Below are 18831 nucleotides of genomic sequence, written 5' to 3'. Positions count from 1 at the left end.
AGCAAGCCCAGCTCTACAACGTATACGTCTATCGCACCAGCCGCAGCAGCAGGGTAGGAGCGGGGGTGGGGGTTTGGTGTCAGAACCCGAAATTTTGAGAGCGGTGCATCCCCCCCCCTCCCCCTCCCCCCGCCGCTGTCCCCTCGGCATTCAGGCTTTTTTTTCGTCCACACGCTGACACACTCCGCATCGGTATATTATATGTTAAAACAAAATAAGAAAACTGGATGAGAAAACAAAAAATGAATTGACGTTCGCGCGGCCCATCTTTCCTTTCAGGTTTTTTTTTTAAGCGAAGCTTTAGTGTCCTCCTCACTGGTGCCGTTGTACGCCGATACGCCCTGCAGGAAAGCCAACTTTCTCTGACGATGATGATGAATGAGCGCGGGTGAAGTGAAAGAAAGAAACGCTTCCCGTGACCGCAATCGAACCTGGGTCCCTCGCGTTATGAAGCCGGCGCCTATCCGATTGCTCCATTTCGACATGATCGAAGCGAACTCCGAGCAGCGGGTACCGCTTCGCGCCGTGCACCCCAAACCCGAACGTTAGGCCTACGGAGTGCACACACGAGAGTTGCTGTGGGTATTCTAGAAAAGTGGTGTGCACCTCTAGAGTAACACATACTCGCGATGGGGGATTGGCCACAAAAGAATCCATCTCGAGAAAGCGTCGCGTTCAACCATCGTCGTCGTTAGACGGAGGGGTGCATGATTTTTTTCTTTTCCGGCTGCTTATTAACACCCCCCGGAAAATATTTCTGGCTACGACATTGCACAGCAGCATGTGATTGCTGCGCAGTAGAAAGCTGTACACCCCGAGTACACGCGCAAGTGGCTCACGCTCTGAACCTGCAAGCAGGCTTCTCTGCCTGCTCTCGTGGGGTGCAGTGAAAGGCGCTTTACATTTTGATTCTCTCCGTGGCAGGAACCGAAACAAGGATTTAGCCGCAGCTCTTTGGGTCTGTCAAAGCTTCAGCATTTGTGGCTTGAACATATGAATATTAATGAGGGAAATATAGGACGCTACGCTGCAGTTTTGTTATAGGCGCGTAAGCCCGGATCCGTCTTTGAAGCTCAGTTGTGACTCCCTAATTTGCTTGTATTTTTTTAGTGTTCTGCTGAGACACCCGTGTTTGCTTTAGATGGTTCATTTGAGACACCCCTTTTTATGCCGTTTCGCCCAATGCGCCGACGTGAGGACCTACGCCCGCGCACCTGCTCGGTATTCTCCCACTGCGCATGCGCGGCGCCCCGCTTGGCAGGTGTCACTGCCAGCGGTGCCCATGGCGACAAACGTATTCGGCCATTTTCCCGGTTTAAGCCTCCTACGTTTACGCCTAAAAAGGCATGTCTGGGAAATTGTTCCCCTGAGCAGGACACGTGCCATGTTCAGCCCACTGAGTATTTGGCTGTCCTTCCACTTTTCCGTCATTCCATTGCTCAACCAACCGTGCTATTTCCGCACCACGCGTTCTTAATCCAACTTACTTTGGAAATAAAGTGATTTTCCTCTCTTTACGTCATTCAAAATGTATGCGTGTGCAACTGACTGTTGAAATTCAAATTGATAAATATTTAAGGAGACTGGGACTAAAGGCGCAGACGGCCTGACAGGAGTCATCAGCCCCCTACACACACGGTCGGGCAATAATACAAGCGCACATTCATGCGAATGGATGTTCACGAAGTTTGTACAGACACATGCAGCCCAGATTAGCATTCAACGCCGTTAGCGCGCGCAAGGTGTGGCCGCTTGCACGAACTGCTAACGCTTGCCTGCTACCACCACTACTTCAGTCGCACTCACCAGGACGTCGGTGTTTTCGAAGTAGTTCTGCCAGTAAGGCCGGATCTTGCGCTGACCGCCGATGTCCCACACGTTGAGTTTGAAGCCATCGGCCTGCACGCTCTTGATGTTGAAACCCTGCGGCAGTAAAAAAGCCAAGAACGGTGAGACCTCTATGCCTCGAAGGAAACACGCGTCTGTCTTTCGCCTTTTGGAAGACGCGGAGAAAGTCGGGAGAGGATGGCTGATTGGGCGAGTTGGTGAACCTCCATGGTGGGAATCTGAGCGAAAAGACTGGGGCTAAAGCTGGTAGGAACAAAATAAGCAGGACGATCGCTTGTCCTCTTTGTTTTGTTTCCATCGGACGTGACGTAGGCTCAGTCTTTTCACACACCCCTCCCACATTCGATGAGAATCCATACAGGCCCTTGTTACCCGTTTAAAAGTTTCACTGAACACATGAGCCCGAACAGGCTATTCGTTTAGTATGTCGTCCTATGGCGAGTGAGTTCTTTGCCAGACATATTCCTGCTTCTCCCCTGCTCACCCGCCTGATACGTCCTTACAAGTAAAAGCAGTCATTTACGAATATCGACTTGAGTACATTGATTATTGCGATAGTTAAATTGATGCACTAGTTCGTTACATTGATTATTGCGATAGTTAAATTGATGCACTAGTTCGTTATATGTGAGCAGACCCAAAGCTCTGTGTAATATATGCAATGATATCCAGATTTAGGCGCAAGCAACATTTCATAGTACTACAAGCTGCTCCGGGAAGTATGAATGCCATCGATATGCGCTTGTTTTGCTGGCACTGTGGGGCAAAACGAGATAGGGCGAACCTGAGTAGGCGTGATGTGGGCGACATCTTCGGAGGCGAGCTTCTTGAGCACGGTCGTCTTGCCCGCGTTGTCCAGGCCCAGCAGCAGTATTCGAAGCTCGCGGTCAGGCGTCGACTTCAGCTTCCTCAGCAGGGCCAAGAGTCCCTGCAGGTCGACGCGCGCCATGACGAGCGCACCGTTGCCCTCAGTTCGCTCCTTGGACGCAGTGCATGCGGCTAGTCTCGATTGAACTCAGAACCGTACGACCGCGGCGGCGGCTAGTATTGCCGGATTCAGTGTTGCACGTACTCCTGATTCATTTACAATACGCCGTTTGAAGGAACGTTTTGCTCGGGTGAGTGGACGCAGCCCACCAACACCGGTACCGCCCACGCGCGCAGAGTGTAAGCCCCTAAGCAGTCTCTGTAGTGGACATCTGCACAATGATTGCGTACCGTGTCATGTAATGTCCTGAATGCGCTACACTGTCTTATACTGTCCCACGCCTTAAGGTACATTACCCCACGACATCACAGCCTGCCGTATGGCGCAAGAGGCATTTTGAGGCACGAAAATGCTGCCCCCTTCCTGAAGCGTGTGTGCTTCGGTGCAAGCGCCAGCAGCCCGCAACTCGAAGGTAACGAGGACAGACAGGTTGCGCGGAATGTCGCTCGACGCGTGCTTTCCTTCTCGTGTGCCTCGTCGTCCCTGCGCGCTGACATAACCGTCCCGAGCCCGCTGTCCGGGCACGGCGCTCGCCGACCAGCCGCCGATCAATGCGCGTACGTCGCGCCTTACCATTGCTCGGTGTTTCGCGCGGCTCGTCCGGTCGTCTTCCCTCGACGCGCGTGCCGGGGTATGAGAGTCCAGGGAAACTCCTGAGGAAACCTAACAACAAAAAAAGAAACGGACGCCCTCAGGACTCAATAGTAACGAGCATTGGGCAGTGCCTTCACGAGAGGTGGCGCATTTTGTCAACTATCTGCCGAACACCACGGCCGTCACGAACTGGTTCTCGAACAGCACGTTACCACGGCAACGTGTAAACAGTCGGCCGGAAAAGATGGACACATGGCCACTGGAACCGGAGGCGAGCGATGAAACGGTACAGCGCAGCCATATGCGCTTCATTATTTTGCACTGAACCGAAGGAGTATAAGTTTCGGTAGCGATCATTTATCGAATATTGTTCAGCTTTCACCATCCGCATGCCAGGATGGGGTACAGGAAAACGCCGTTTGCCGTGAAACCTGCAGAAGTCTCGCTGTGAAAAGGCTGAGATTAGGGGATGATTTGTGGAGCAATGACTACTCGTATAAATTAACCCGACGCTAACGAGAAAGCAACAAGGCTGGTCACACGTTTGATTATGTTCTTTTCAGTTACCTGTCGATCTCAGCACACCGGCTTTCTTTAAGCGCACTGAAGAACTCGGTGAGTAATGAAAGTGGAGTAAGCGGCTTTAGGTGAGGCGTAAGTGAAAAATGCTAAATGACGACTTTCCTTTGAAGATGCCCTCAGAGCACAGGAGGAACAGCGCGCCGCCCAAGAGGAATGGGACAAAGTCACAAATGTTGTCGGTAAGTGCGATGCCATTTTTCTTCCTCCGAGCATCTGGTACGTCCTCACCTCCGCTTACCCCTTCTAGCCATAGGGACAGCAACCTTCTGCTCTCGAATCATCACGTACGAGGAGGCACTGTGCTCTTTCAAAGAGAAAGACCTGACATCCTGCATGGTAAAGGATCCTGTCATCCTGCATGACATCCTGCATGCGTCACAAGTTACTTTCACCCGCAGTCTGCCATCAGGCCCGTGCTGCGGCGCTCTGGCATCAAACTGATTTTGCACTACCTTTTGGGGCCGCCGCGCTTGAAGCTGGGCTTGGTTCCAGCGAGGGACTTCACTTTCGCACTCGCCCAATGTACGCCCGCATTTTTCCGTGCCGCCGCAATACCGGCTCACAACCTCGGGCGCCGAGTGGGCGCAGCGTGACGCCTGTTGCGTGCTTCCAGGTCCTTTCGACAACGAGGACACTCTGCACTTAGAGATACTGCAGACAATCTACAGGAAACTTACGAACACGGTGTACGACTGCCCGAGGTACGGGAGCCATTGGGAGAGAATCGGATTTCAAGGTATACCGCAGCCTGTGTACACGCCCGGAGTGAGAGCTGGCTCCGGACTTACGCACGCTTTCTTCCCACAGGAAACGACCCGGCCACTGACTTGAGGGGCGTCGGTCTGCTTGGCATCCTGCACCTTCTTTTCTTGACCACCGGCTTCGGGAATATAGAGCTCGTGAACGACATTTACAGCCTGTCCCGAGATCGGGAACAAGTGTGTGCTACGGATATTCCAACAAACTCGAAAAGCGTCAGAGCAGACAGGAATCCATTCAGAATCCGAGCGTTCGCTCCTCGCAAATCATTATTTTTTTTTTCAAAGACGTCGCCAGCTGTCTGATCCGAACTTACTTATTTCTCACTATTTGTTGCGTGTGCTAATGCAGGTTTTCATAGACGTGTGGTCGACAATGTTACAATGGAACACGTTAAATCAGACAAGGACATTTTTTTATTATCGCTTATATATAGAGCAGTAAACAAACAAACAAAACAAAACATTTGTGGAGAGAGAGAGAGAGAGAGATCAAATAAAGTCATCTCTCCCTCTCCACAGACAGTTAGTTACTTTGATCCTCGAACTAGTTTTTAACGGCGCTTCCATATAACAGTATGAGTAATGCAGTCTCTAATGAGCTGCTGTTTTAGCTGCTGACAGCACTTCGAAGCACTTTCCCATCCCATATCACTCCATAGAAAACGCCGGTGATATTGACGTGGAGGGAATCGGTGTTGTGCTTCGCTGTTCTCAGAATTGAGTGCTTCCTTCAGCATGTACGTAACGAAATTTTGTGCATATAATTATTGATGGATCTAACTATTTTTAATGCAATTAGAACTTTGTATATCTGAGTTCAATTGTATATCATTGAATTTTCTGGGGTTTTGCGCGCCGAACCGGGTTCACCTGGGCTGTGGCTCAGAGGGCCGCAGTGGAGGACGGATAAATTTAGACCTTCTTTGGTCAGTTACGCTTTGAGTGCACGGCAAGAGTGGTTAGAATTTTATTTCCATGAATATGGTTTAATTCTGCGTTTTAGGCGCTTTTAGCGGCTAAAAGAGCAGAATTACGAAGGGATATATTTGAGTAAAATATGCCATTTTGTAATCTTGTTATTGGCGTTGCATGCTAAGGCCGGCGACAACGTCATTATGGGACGGTTTGGGCCGGGCGCGGCCTTTAGAGCGAAACTCGAATTGTTTTCGCCAGAATATATACAACCCAGAGAGAGGCTCCTTGGATTGTCCTGACCCGGTGCCCTTTCTTACTGTAAGCGCTAGGTCTCGATTGGATGGCTTCTGTAAACTCCACATGTTTTCAAATGCTGTTAAAACATTTCTCTTTTTTTCTGAGTTTGCACTCCGCGGCCTTAGCGGTTTGATGAAACTTGTTCGTTCTAAGCGAGAGTAAGGGGTTCACGCTGAAATATCAAGCTCCGGCAGATATCTTTAGCAGGTGAGGCCTGCAGGAACAATGAGACCCCGGACGTACCTAGCCCAGGTTGATCATCCGAAACCCTTTATGGCTTCAATAAAGTCTATTCCTCCTCCTCCTACGCACGGATAATGGAAATCTTGGCGGTGGCGAAGTTTATCGCACGCAGAAGTACTGCGTACACCTACGTGATTCCGCAATGTACAAAGACAGCGCCGCTAAAAGAAATGAGACGTTCTCGACTGCACATGCATGCACAAGATACGGTACACATTTTCATGCGTCCTTTCAGAACTTCCCCTTTGCTGTGATGAGCCTGAACATCACAAGGGTGTCCATAGAGGCCTTAAGGGAGGAGGTGCTAAACAGGTGGGTATACAGGCATGCCGGAATCGCTTTGAGGGTACTGCTTATGCGTGCTGTGATGCAGGTGCTGTAATGAAAGAAATGACATCACGGAAGTTGTGAACGAATTTTATGCCGGCACGTTTTTGCTGCTCTACCTGTCCTGGAAGAACAGGAAGTTGACAATAAAAGATTCCGGATTCATCTTGAAGGGTACGCGACACTTCTCAGCCCCTAATAGTTTTACGTATACACGTCCAATTTAACGCGAATGCTTAAGTGGAGTGAGTGCGCACATCCTGTTGGCAATGTAGAGGGATTTACTGTGCTTTTGAATTCTTTGCAATGAAATTACGCTTTCTTCCGTAAGAGGAGGCCCTCTAGGACCAAATACCGCTAAATGTTAAAGTTTTGCCGCAAATTATTAAAGCTTAATTTGGGTAATTGAAGTGAAAATGCTGGTCGTCTCTCGCGTGGGGTTTTGGAATTCACCCATTTTTGCACTTTTTTTTCAGAGACGTCCTTCTTTGCGAAGAAAAAACCCACATACGTTCTCCAGAATTTGAGAGAATACCAAGAGGAGCAGTATTCTTTAACGACATCACAAGGGTTCACAAATTTGGCAGCAATTGACAATAAGTGAAACGACCATAGCTTAAGATATCGCCGCAATTTGTGTAGCACTGAGTGTTGCATATTTACCTCAAGCATAAAGATGGTGCGTTTCAATCCGTTTCAAAGGCCTGGGTTGCGTGGGGGAAAAAAAAGAAACGGAAATACTCCTGTTTCGTCTTTGCTACAAAAATATGCAGTGCACCTCTGAAACGTGTTGGAAGTGTGAATAAGCTTTTCCGTTGGTTTCCAACTGGCGCAACACGAATTTTCGGGACGTGCACAAAAACTAGCACCCAAGCAATTACTTGTATAGGGTATGAAGTGGCGCACCGGCGACGGCAATCAATGGCGAACGGGTCATGTATACACGGCAGTCCCGTGAGAGGTATTACATTTGACCCGCATAAAAGGACGAATAAAATCGTTTATTTTGCAAGATGTTTCTTTCTATATTTTTCTTGCCTCTTTCTGCCCTACGCTCCTTCACATCATTCGCCTTATCCCGCTGCGTATATGGCTTCGATATCGCCTACATCCCATTTAATATAGTCAGATCATTTCGCTTGAAGAAAAGGAGCGCTAAAAACACAGCACAGCACTCCTTTCCTTCAAGAGAACTGCACCAACTAACGACATATTTTACTATAGTCAAATCATGCTTTCGTGGTTAGCGAGCATGCCTGCCCCGCCACTCCGTACGTCTACTTTTTTGGGAAAATAAATTTTAATGACAATCATGCATGGATAGAACGACGGAACACATGCAGCCTCGAGGACGCGTACACAAGGATCGAGAGAGCGGGACAACACACGCGCTGGGTGTGTTTTGTCCCGCTCTCTCCTTGTGCACGCGTCCTCAAGGCTGCATGTGTTCCGTCGTTCTGTCCAAGTGTGTACCAACAGGCCCAGCATCAAAACTCCTCTGCAATCATGCAGTGTACTTGCAGACTGCAGTTTGGACTACAATACTCCAAGTGGATCAGGTTTTCGCAGTAATTTCATGCCCAGCGTAATGACACCCGACTTGTGTATGTTATGGCGCACCATGGTGCTTAAAGGAGCCATGAAGACAAAATACAAGTTTGGTTTATTAGAAAGACTGCGTAGTCCCGATAACAATGATACCAATATCATCGCAATCTTCGAACAAATAACGGAGATATTCAAGAAAACGTGTGAAGCTGTCGCGACCCCCTAGCCAATTTCCTGCAACTTTTCTATGACGTCACGGAACCTTGTTTGTGCGATTGGCGGCCGCCTAACTGACCTGTCGCGACGACACATGACTGGACGATGTAATGGGGCCTCTAGTTCCATTTGACGGCATCACTTGAATGCTAACGTGCGGTTAACGCACTGAAAATTATGTTTTATTGTTGGCCCGTATGACGTCATTCTTGCTCATAACACGTCACTGTGGCGCAAAATTTGAAAGTTTTTAAATACTTCTTGCTTTTTTTTCGTTAAAAAACATCTTTTGTGGCTGTAATGGAGCTGAGTGATATACTGAATCCTAGTTCTTTCAAATTAAACAAAGTTGTATTTTCTCTTCATGGCTCCTTTAATATTTTTCAGCGACGCTTCATATGTCTCGGTTTCCCCATATGGAGTGCGTCGCCGTCGCGTAGAACGGAAATTCTCGTCTCCAGAGCTAGTGCAACATGCTTAGTAGCTCGCAATGTAATATAGCTATCTCGGGGAAAAAAAATATACTGAAATTGGCCGCTAGGACGACTCTATCATTACGGCAATTTTCATTTACTTGCCGTAATTATTTAGTTAGCTGTGAATTCGTAAACGCTACGGAATTTCCGTCTGCTGTCAATACATGCGTGGCCGTCTACGCAGGGAGCATGGTGACAGAAAACTATCGAAACAAGTTAGTCGAAACAGTCCCGCAATAAATTATATACGAAATAGCCGCTAACACGTCTTTAAATTTACACCGAGCTTCATTTCATCATCATCATCATCTACAACAACAACAACAGCCTACTTAAGTCCACTGCAGGACATAGGCCTCTCCCAATGGCCTCCAGCCGCTCCTGTCCTGCGCTGCTCGAGTCTTTGCCTCCGAACTCCCTTATATCGTCCCTGCATTTGAGTTATTGACCTTCTCCTTCTTCTACAGCCCCGTCCCTCTGTATCCACTCTGTTGCCCTAATTGCCCGCCAGTTGTCGTTTCGCCTACATAGCTACATGGCCAGTCCAAGTCCATTTCTTTTTCTTTATTTGAACTACGATATCATCCACTCGCGTTTGTTCGTAGGTCGAGAAAGCTCGTTTCCTGTCCCTAAGTGTTACTCCTATCATTCTTCGTTCCATGGCCCGTTGAGCCGACCTAAGTTCGCTTTCCAGTTGTTTAGTAAGGCGCCAAGTTTACTCGTGCATGTTGGGGTCAGTACTAACCACCTGCCCGAGGCAGTTATATTCTTCTACAATTGGTCTCGGACTTGTTGTAATTACCTTCGTAGTTCACAGTGAAGTTATAAGTATTGTGGAATGCAGTCTGCTTCTACGGGATAGAAATGGACAGCCCATTGTTTGTCCACCAGAATGGAGCTCTAGTCCTTTCAAGTTTCATTCAGCTAATTATCTAGGAAGTTTGCCCAATCGCAAATGTCCAACAAGCGGGTTTTGTTTAGTGCACTCCTCGCAGGTCTGTCAAAAAAGTAATGCATTTCCCCATAGAACGGTTGGTCGACCGAAAAGCTCTGATAAGATCTCTGGACACACGGCGCATGCGCGAAACCGGGCTTCCACTGTGTCAAAACGGTTACTAGAAAATCGCGAAAGAAGAAGGGTTCTAGATAAGACAATACGCGCATAGATCATGAAGGAGTACAATAGTACACCTTCATCTCATAAACAACGTATCGGTGTACATTTAGATCCTTCGTAGATGCCTTAAGTTAGTGCACGAAAAATCGTCGCATGGGTTCATTCTTCGTTTGTGATTTGGGTCTTTCTTGAAGGTTTGACGATCGATTGGAGCCACTTTCAGCGAAGGTTGGACGCACTTTTGATGTAAGAATTAAAGCTCTCGCGCTTCTCTAAACTTTCTTGTTTTTTTGTGAGAACTCAGAAAGAATGGTAAGATCAAAGGTTTTTATAACAGAGAAACGATCCCAATGCGCTTGATATTTCTGGGCGCATTAAATAGGATAGCGTGAACCTATATGAACCGTATTTCGCGCGGGAAACGTTGAGGATATTTGTCGCTTTTTTTTTGTATCGGCTAGGCATTCGCTCACCTCTTTCTTTACTATTGAGAAGTTAAGACTCAAATTATTGCTAATATAACGTTCAGCTGGTGTAAAGTTTGATTGAGGAACTTATCTTAAAAAATTATGTATTTTTTTTTCTAGTCTTAGGAAAACGCGCACCACCATCATTATCATCACCTCCCCACGCTTTCTCCTCCGTTTCCTTGAACACTTTCGTGTTGCGAACTTGCAGCGCTTGCAGTGACTCCAGTGAGTGCAATGCTGGGGATACCTACGAATTTTCGTTTATCGAATAGGGATTGAAGCACGAATAATTTCACCGTCGGTTTCTCTGTGTGTGTGTGCCTAGGCGCCTGTTATTAGCATCGAGAGCACCATGAACGTGTGGCGAGCTGCTCCTGTAACTCCTCAAGCGCGGTCAACAATTTTCTCAGGTGAGCTGACGCTATTTTCGCCCCAACGTTGATGCCTTGGTTAGTTTGACAGCGTTTCTTGTGTTTAACTAAATAAATTGGGCCGTATTATCGCCAATTAATCTTGTATTTCGCATGTGGAGCGTGGTTACCTGCACCGGCGCTCCCGACTCCGATCAGCAAGCGGCGTAGTAAATTTCTGTATTAACGTTAGGATGCTTCGAGCTCATTAACCATGTCACGGGAAAAAATAATGCGACTGTCTTAGTGGCTATATACCATACGAAACACGCGTTTCACACAGTCAATTTCATTGACCAATTGGCACGCGGCTACCGAAAAGTGAACGTCGCCAAATCTCTTTCTAGCCCGTGAACCCAGTAACAACCGCTTCACAACTCACAATGAGAGCAGCCTGTCTTGATTTTTACCCAACATGCCAAGCTGCTGCTGCTCACTAACTATCCATAGTCAAAAAGTTCAATGACGGTCGGCTCAGTGATTAATGAAGTTACCCGCATGCATGTACTGGGCAGTCAGACCTCAGAAATATACCTTATAGTTCTTTATCTTTCTTTAATTCAGCATTAAGAAGCAATCTCTTCAGTACATCTTCGAGCCCTGTGACCAAAGATCAAGAGCCGGCAGTGGATGCAGACATGGTATGGGCCTCGTATAACCCCTGAATTTGCCTCATAGTGGAATAAGCTCACATTGTCCTTCGCAAACAGCCTCATCCGGACATGGAAAACCCATTTCAAAAGGAGCGTCGCCTGTGCATTCTCTGCAAGCATAACATTGATGTGGACTACAAGGTGAGGCAGCACTGCACTGAATGTCGACTTGCTGTGTCGTGTGGAACTTGCTGTTATTTATTCTGGTACAAAGGGGTATGTGATGACGCACAATAAAGTTACGCCGCTGCTGGAAAGGTGAGACAAACTGGGGCAGATAAGGTGATGAATTTAATTTGTGGCCATGTCAACGTGAGCTGTGTGCCACTCCCTGCTTTGTTGTCCTGGGATAGTGCAAGCATAGTGCAGTGTGCCACTGGTGACTTCTCATGACGTCACGCCCTGGTCGAGGTCACAACAAATATACAAGTGCGGTGACAGTGGACAAGCGCTGAAGGAGTCGTTTTACTCAACACAACACAATGCAGGAAGCGAACTCAGGGTGTCTACTAACCTGGAAAACCGGGGAAATTGGGAATTCTCAGGGATTTTGAATAGTCTGGAAAAACTCAGGGAAAAGTAGCTGTACAGTGTGCGTCAGGCTTGTCTAGGGCAAGCGAGCGCACGGCTCCGGAGCGTGCTGGCGACATCTGCTGATAACTGCTGGGTTAGAGATAGCTTGCCATTGCGCGTGCGCGGATCTCGGACAGGGTCGGGCCGGTCGTCATTTCGCATGGGCCACTCTTATTTGCAGACGCCACCACCCACGAGGGGCACTGGTCTTCCCCAGTGCCAGCCATGAGCGGTGACAGGCCAGATAGACGCGCCGTTTGACGCGTTTATCGCAGGCAGTTACGTAATCGCATAAAGCAACGAGCGCCAATCTTCTGAATCTCAAGCGCACCAAACGGAAAGCACGCAACAAGAATTCACTGCAGGGCTTTCGGTCGAACCTGTTGTGCGATTACGTAAGTCCCTGGGGTGATAATGCACCGCGTCAAATTACGCACTGATCTCCGGCGTCACCGCTCACGGCTGGCACGAAGAAAACAAGCACCCGTTGCGGGTGGTGGTGTCTCCAAATATTAGAGGCCAAAGCTGAACGACGACCGGCCAGGGCCTGTCCGAGATCCACGCACGCGCAATGGCAAGCTATCTCTAACCCAGCAGCTATCAGCAGATGTCGCCAGCATGCTCCGAAGCCGCGCGCTCGCTTGCCCTTGACAAGCCTGACGCGCACTGTACTTTATAACGGAAGTGAACTTCATGGTAATTCTGGCTCGAGTAAGAGTGAGTCGAAAGTGGACAGCCTTCTGGCGCCGTCGCTAATGAAGTCATTGGTTCCAGTGAGAACTCACTTCGTACAGCTTGTAAGTCACCCCTTCCCCCCGATCCCCTGTACGCTCCCTTTTGTGTTCTGGCGTATTTTCAAGATTGTAGACTCCTGAAAGGCGGCAGGAAATGTTGCGCACCGCGATAGCTTGTTGTGGCAGTGTAAGGGAGTCTACAGGGGCAGGGGCAGTAGTTGCTTTCAATCCTATGGTGGAACACCTGGCACCATCTGCTGTGGTTTCTAGTTAGTTGACGCATGTTGCGAACCATTGATTTGTGAATCTGGTGTAATAAAAGGAACACATTTCACCTAATTTTCAACTTTAGCAGTTGGCAGTTGTGTCAAAATACGCCTTAAGTATCGAGTATAGACATTGTACCCCGTTTTAAGAGCTACTTTTAACTGCAAGCCGGCACTATGTTCCCCTGCGTAGGAAAACAGGGACTGCTTCGACTCCGTATCTTTCGCTGAGCGTCAAAAGAGCTTTATGCAGAGCCACGCGTAGCCGCCATAGCGGGGTGCGGTGGCTCCGCATAAGTAGTAGTGAAATACAGCATTGAGTGCGAGCTGAGAACATCACAGTACGGTTTTACCATTTCTTTCAATATTTTATCCATTGTGAATGCTACTACCACTCTGTTACGCTTTCTTTTTGAATGCGATAAACGTTACGGGTTTGCATTCAAACTCTATTATGTTATATTTTATTTTATAACATGCATTTTAGAGGGTGACAGCAACTGGTGTCGTGGTGTCAGCCCGTCTTGACCTAAAACGAAGTTCTGTGTCACTCAGGGAATTGATCGAAAAGACTCGGGAAAAACCTGGAAAACTCGGGGAATTTTAAAATCTCAACTTGGTAGACACCTTGGAACTAGCTTGAAAGAGATGCGTGTTCAAACAAAAGTACCTTCAAAATTTTCCCTTGCTTTTGTGCGGTTTATGGCTGCACTCAAGGTGGACATTAGTAGTTGAATTTGGATGTACCGAACCTCGAAGGCATTCTAATGTATGCAGTCTGTAATTGGGACATCCACACAGCCTGAATAACCACTTTACGTGGTATTTATAGGTTACAAAGCCGTGCTTGATTCTGTAGGTTGATTGATTATGGGGTTTAACACGCCGATGCTGCACAGACAATGAGGCACACCATAGTGGAGGGCTCCGGATTAATTTTGACCACCTGGGGACCTTTAACGTGCGCCGAAATCTCGAACACATGGGCATTTTCACTTTTCGCCTCCATCTTGACTCTGTAGACATAGTTGCAGTACTGGAAGCATTGAGCGACCAAGGAATAAGACTCCTGGAGGACCTATCCAGGGGATGCACAGTGAAGAATACGAGTAAACTGTGCGAGCTGCGGACATTGCACAGAAAGAGGAGCACAAGGACAAGCGTCCTTCACAGGAGGAGTGAGAAGATTCCCATCAGGAAGGGCAAAAGACAAGGGGACAGTGTCTCCCAAAAATTGTTTATGGCCTGTCCAGAGGGGTATTTAGGAAGCTTAATTGGGTGTGAAGAGTAAATGGGAAATTTTTGAGCCTCTTAAGCTAGGGGAATGCGAATGACACGAGCCGCGTCAAATGAAACAAAAGCCGGGCACCAAAAGTTGGCTGAACTCCGAAGACCCCCAGAACCAGCTCAAACTTACTCTCCACCAGCGCACGAAGAATTTTGGTTGGGACCCGCTCAAACGCTTCGCCACCTCATGAAGACTTGCAGAAGAGAAGAGTACTGGGAAGCCCTCCTCCAACACATTGACACTGTTTGGGGACAACTGGTAACAGGAGTCCCACCTGAGCGGTGCAGAAGCGTTTGTAGAAGGGAACATAAATATGTTTCTTTCTCTTTTTGTTTAAGAGGTTAATGAATATAACTATCATGGACAAGTTGTCAGTGCTGATCCAAACCACGAGAAGGAAACAAAGTCTTAGGTCAGCCCATCAAGTTATGGAAAAAAAGGATGTCAGTAGTGACGTTTAGAGATAGGAAATAGACATCTTAGGTCAGGGAACAAACTCGGGTGCAAGACATCATAGCTCAAATTAAGAGGGAAAAGTGTGCTTGGGCTGCACATGTAATGCAATGAAATGACAACGGGTTGACCACCAGGCTAACAGTGGCTGCAGAGATGTGGGAATGGAAGTTGGGGAAGACAACTCAAAATAAGAAAATTTGGGTGCGAAAAATGGATTAAAGTATCGCGAGATAGAAGTGGTCCGAATATTCTGGGGAGGCGGCATTCGTCCTGCAGTGGACATAAATAGGCGGCTGCTTATGCTAGGTTGTTTGATATGAGCAGTAATTTGAAATATCTGAGTCCAATTCTATCTATAGTTCTTCTAAACTAATACACACTTGAACTAGTAGTGCTTAACCAGTTCTACAGAAGGTTCAGTGTGGAGACATTTCGTTTTTTATGGAGCTGAACAAAATGCGTGTTTGACTGTTGTCTGCTTTAGGGGGACACGTATTAGTCTTTGAATGCTGTATCTTTGCTGGAAAGTGCTATCTGCTTAAAAGTGCTTCTAAGGAACACATTTTCTGGCTACCCCCCGTACTTTAGATTTCAGTGCACTTGTGTGAATTCGTGTGTTCTTTTACCACTTTTCTAAACACGTCGTACACTTTTTAATTGAAATCACCCAATCTTAGGGCCGTATTCTGAGCTCCTCCTCCACTCCACTTGCTCCCTCTACTGGGCTGAGGGGAGGATTCCGCAATGCTTGTGCATGGGGAAATTGATTTCAAGGATCTCCTCGACCGGAAGCTCGAATGGAGGAGGGACTCAGAATACCAGGGTTAGTCTCTTAGCATGTTTTTTTTTTTTCCATTGTATCACAAGTGCCTGTTCAGGAAAGCAGCCATTGACAATTGCGCTTCTTGTGTACACCTACAGCTCAGGACATGTTGCACACCTTTGGAGTTGAAAAAAAAAAAAAAAAAGGCATTATCAGGTGCTACATAGCAGACTTTTTCCCAAGTACCTACCACTTTTCCTTTTGTAGGTGTGTTTGTCCAAGTGCATTTTTATTCAGGAAGTCTGGCAGATTATAACCCAGCATATGGGTCTGTCTTTTCATTTAGGTATGCTGATGTTTTTGTCAATAAAGGCTATCTCTCTAAAATTCCTGGACAAATATAAGTGGCAGCTTGCTGCTACTTCATTATATGGTATGAAGGTTTGGTTCTTCCTTAGAGAATTAATGCAAGCGGGGCGTCATACTTGCAGAATGTAAAGCTTCTCAGCCAGTTTGTATCACCATATACTGGAAAACTGTACGAGAAGCATATCACCGGGCTGTGCGAAAAGCAGCAAGCTAAGGTGCTGAGGGAAATTATGAAAGCAAAAAAATGTGGTAAGTACTCCCACTCTCCCTATTCCATATCTGTGTGCAAGTGGCGCCACATCCATTTTTTGCCATTCCAGGTATGATGCCGCACTACTTAAAAATGCCAAAGTTCCTTAAGGACCCAAAGCTGTTCGACCCATTCAAGCCAACTCGACCAAACCCACACTAATGCGTAGCTTCAACCGTACTACGAACGAGAAAGAGCTAATAAACAGTACTAAAAGCAGAACTGTGTAATTTTATTTTCTCTTCACTAATTACTCAAAACAGTCGTCCTCTTCGTTGTAACCAATAACAGAGGGCTCAATATGAAAGTTGGAAAGAATGTCCTTGAGTCCTGGCTTTGGTTCAGGCATATGTTGTTGCAAGTCCAAAATAGCTTGCTGCGCTGCTGCTCGCCATTGGTCAATGAGATCATCAATGGGTTCCTCTTGGTTCTGTTCAGCAAAACAAAAGTGCTTTAGCGGCAGTAACGATTGCTGTTATGACATTTATTTGAAAAACTTGATTTCGTAGTAACAGGTGCTTGGTATACCTTTTTGCGGTGAGCTTTAACTATGTTCAGCTGCCTTAAGATATCCTCCTTTCTGGATACTTCTTCTTGTGCATCTGCTATGGCTTTCCGAAGCAAGCTCGGATCTGCAGTCTCCTGCATTGCAAGGAAAAGACAACTGTAAAACCGCCCACACCCGCTAACATTGTTCAACGCAGCGTAGAGCAGAAAATTCCAGAGGCGCCTCCTCTCAAATGCTTCGTACAGGGTGTTGCGACGGTAATTGGAACACTTTAAAAAATTTTCCTGAGCGAACCGCCGCTCTGTTCGCGCTCAAACTTGCCACAAAGGCCGCATTTTGTGGTCTATTTTGTTTGATACCGGGAACAACGATGGTACTTACCTGTGTATTCTGAAAATAAATAAATAACGATTTTCGCCTATGGGAAAATGGCAGCTGATTTGGACGTGCAAGTCGGCGCAAATTGATGTTGGAACGACGGAACCACCTGGGGTATGCAGAGCGAAACGCACGTTTGTGATTCACGGTAGAAAGAAGCCAAATGGTACAGCAGATGATCAGAAAATGCACCTAGGAATGAGCTAGCAGACGATCAGAAAACCCGGTTTTCGGGCTCGCATGTACAAATCAGCCGCCATTTTCCCATAGGCGAAAATCGTTTTTATTTATTTTCAGGATAAACAGGTAAGTACGGTTGTTGTTCCCGGTGTCAAACGAAATAGACCACAAAATGCGGCCTTGTGAAGTTTGAGCGCGAACAGAGCGGCGGTTCGCTCAGGCAAAAAATTTGGTGTTCCAATTATCGTCGCAACACACTACTAAAACCTAGTTAAGGACACGCAAAACTGTTCCGGGATTTCGTGGCGTAAGCGTCGCCAAATCTCCCCCGACACCGGCAAATCAGTGTCACGCCCACTTTTCAACTCGCGGTGCATTGATTTCCATTCAAACGGCCACATCGCTTCCGCTCACTGACTAGGCGAGTAACTGCTTGCTTTGCCGACGCGTAGCCGCAGCTAGGGTTACGTCCTATCATCTAATTATTGGTAAATAATTTAGTGACTAATAATTTAGTAATTTAATAATCAGTGAGCGGAACCGGTTTGTTGCGTGGGCAAAAATAGAGACGGCTCCCACCGTGAGTCTACTCAGCATGACGCTACCACTCTGCCGGGGTGGGGGGAGATTTGGTGACGCTTAGTATACGCTTGCCACATGCGTAATGCACTCATTAAAGACAAAACGAGTATACCATCAACTTTGATTGGGAGACTGCAGTTTCCGGTGCTGAGGTCTCGTTATCCATGTCACACCACTGGCTCTTTTAACGACCGCAAGCCCATCCTTTACGCAAACGCCACAGAACAGGGACAAACGCGCAGTGCAACTGGCGCAACAAGACCAATTTGCGCGAGCAGTAGTTTCGCGCCTTTAACGTTTCGCGATAAAACCAATGAAACTACGGGCACTACGGGCTCTTTCTTGGAATAAAACCAAAAATGAAACTGCGGGCGGCGCTGGTTGGCCGATTTGATTCCACACCGATTCGAGCCCGCCACAGGTGCCGCGGCGTGCGCTGCTACACTGACGACAAGAAAAATAGTTCTTTGCTCAAGCAGTAAAGTTGGCTAATTATGTAAGAAAGTAGATGTTTTTAAGTTTTCATTAAGTTAGGAAGTTATTATTGTTAATCGCTTCAGTTTGAGATTGGAGTTGAAGTTGTGTGATTTGTGCGTTCGATGGTCGGTTGCGTCGGTTGGCGGGAAAATGTAGCGCGTCCTATGACAGCGGCTTAAAGTTGAATGGTTGAATATACAATTTGCTAGGCATTGTAAGTGCTGACACCGAATTTGAGGTCTAGTTCTACTGTTAGAAAGCACCGTACTTTTTGACAGGTGAGTGGTATTCACTTGTTAGAGAAGTTATATGTCGCGCGGTTGTGTCAAGCGTCCGTCACATTGCAGACGCGGAGTCGTTAACGCGACTTCCAACGTTTCCAATGGCGATTTTAAACGTTTGAACAGCAGCGAATATTGGTCATCGGCTGCGAATTAATGTTGTGCACTTTTTGCATGTTGAAACAAAGCTGGGTGAGTTTACTTAGATCCATTGGGGATTAACTGCTCATTAATAAATAACGACTCACGAATAAAAGACTGCACACGAGTGACATGTCGTT

The 18831-nt window shown here is 47.2% G+C and overlaps 5 protein-coding genes across 7 annotated transcripts in view; 3 read left to right on the top strand and 2 right to left on the bottom strand.

The window, feature by feature from the left end:
• Nucleotides 1-3546, bottom strand: part of LOC144156098 (ADP-ribosylation factor-like protein 3) — a 32221-nt gene extending 28675 nt beyond the window's left edge. The window contains exons 1-3 of the mRNA XM_077687894.1: nt 3410-3546; nt 2633-2776; nt 1807-1923 (exon numbers count right to left, since the gene is read on the bottom strand). Coding sequence (XP_077544020.1) covers nt 1807-1923; nt 2633-2776; nt 3410-3412 — 264 coding nt within the window. The 5' untranslated portion in view covers nt 3413-3546. The remainder of the gene's footprint in view (nt 1-1806; nt 1924-2632; nt 2777-3409) is intronic.
• Nucleotides 3547-3599: 53 nt separating this feature from the next.
• Nucleotides 3600-7687, top strand: LOC144156095 (ELMO domain-containing protein 3-like). The gene is made up of 10 exons (XM_077687891.1): nt 3600-3716; nt 3994-4045; nt 4123-4191; nt 4260-4348; nt 4411-4534; nt 4626-4748; nt 4820-4950; nt 6464-6540; nt 6602-6729; nt 7032-7687. Exons 1-10 carry the CDS (start codon nt 3675-3677, stop codon nt 7157-7159), a joined length of 963 nt encoding a protein of 320 aa, XP_077544017.1. The 5' UTR covers nt 3600-3674; the 3' UTR covers nt 7160-7687.
• A 2800-nt stretch (nt 7688-10487) lies between these two features.
• On the top strand, nt 10488-16366 carry Mrps18c (mitochondrial ribosomal protein S18C). Of its 2 annotated transcripts, XM_077687887.1 has the most exons (6): nt 10488-10607; nt 10708-10792; nt 11357-11433; nt 11503-11586; nt 16017-16143; nt 16215-16366. In XM_077687887.1, exons 2-6 carry the CDS (start codon nt 10735-10737, stop codon nt 16304-16306), a joined length of 438 nt encoding a protein of 145 aa, XP_077544013.1. In that variant the 5' UTR covers nt 10488-10607; nt 10708-10734; the 3' UTR covers nt 16307-16366. The 2 variants fall into 2 exon arrangements, with proteins under 2 accessions (XP_077544013.1, XP_077544014.1); XM_077687888.1 differs by lacking the exon at nt 16017-16143 and having other exon boundaries at nt 10540-10792.
• LOC144156093 (swi5-dependent recombination DNA repair protein 1 homolog) lies at nt 16356-18162 on the bottom strand. Its single transcript, XM_077687889.1, has 3 exons — nt 17905-18162; nt 16673-16786; nt 16356-16574 (listed from the first exon to the last, which is right to left on the bottom strand). The coding sequence occupies exons 1-3, from the start codon at nt 17956-17958 to the stop codon at nt 16395-16397; spliced, it is 348 nt and encodes a 115-aa protein (XP_077544015.1). The 5' UTR covers nt 17959-18162; the 3' UTR covers nt 16356-16394.
• Nucleotides 18163-18386: 224 nt separating this feature from the next.
• The window catches only part of LOC144156091 (condensin complex subunit 2-like), a 61362-nt gene continuing 60917 nt past the window's right edge, over nt 18387-18831 (top strand). The window contains exon 1 of one of the 2 annotated variants that reach the window (XM_077687882.1): nt 18387-18547. The gene's annotated coding sequence lies outside the window, so the exon portion shown is untranslated. Of the gene's footprint in view, nt 18548-18596; nt 18743-18831 lie in introns of those variants that run through there. The other variant, XM_077687883.1, reaches the window with a different exon arrangement.

The sequence above is a fragment of the Haemaphysalis longicornis genome, unplaced genomic scaffold (genome assembly GCF_048455015.1).
Source record: "Haemaphysalis longicornis isolate Haplotype H1 unplaced genomic scaffold, Haemaphysalis longicornis Haplotype H1 scaffold_1, whole genome shotgun sequence".
NCBI lineage: Eukaryota > Metazoa > Arthropoda > Arachnida > Ixodida > Ixodidae > Haemaphysalis > Haemaphysalis longicornis.
This window is presented reverse-complemented; position numbering and strand designations above follow the sequence as displayed.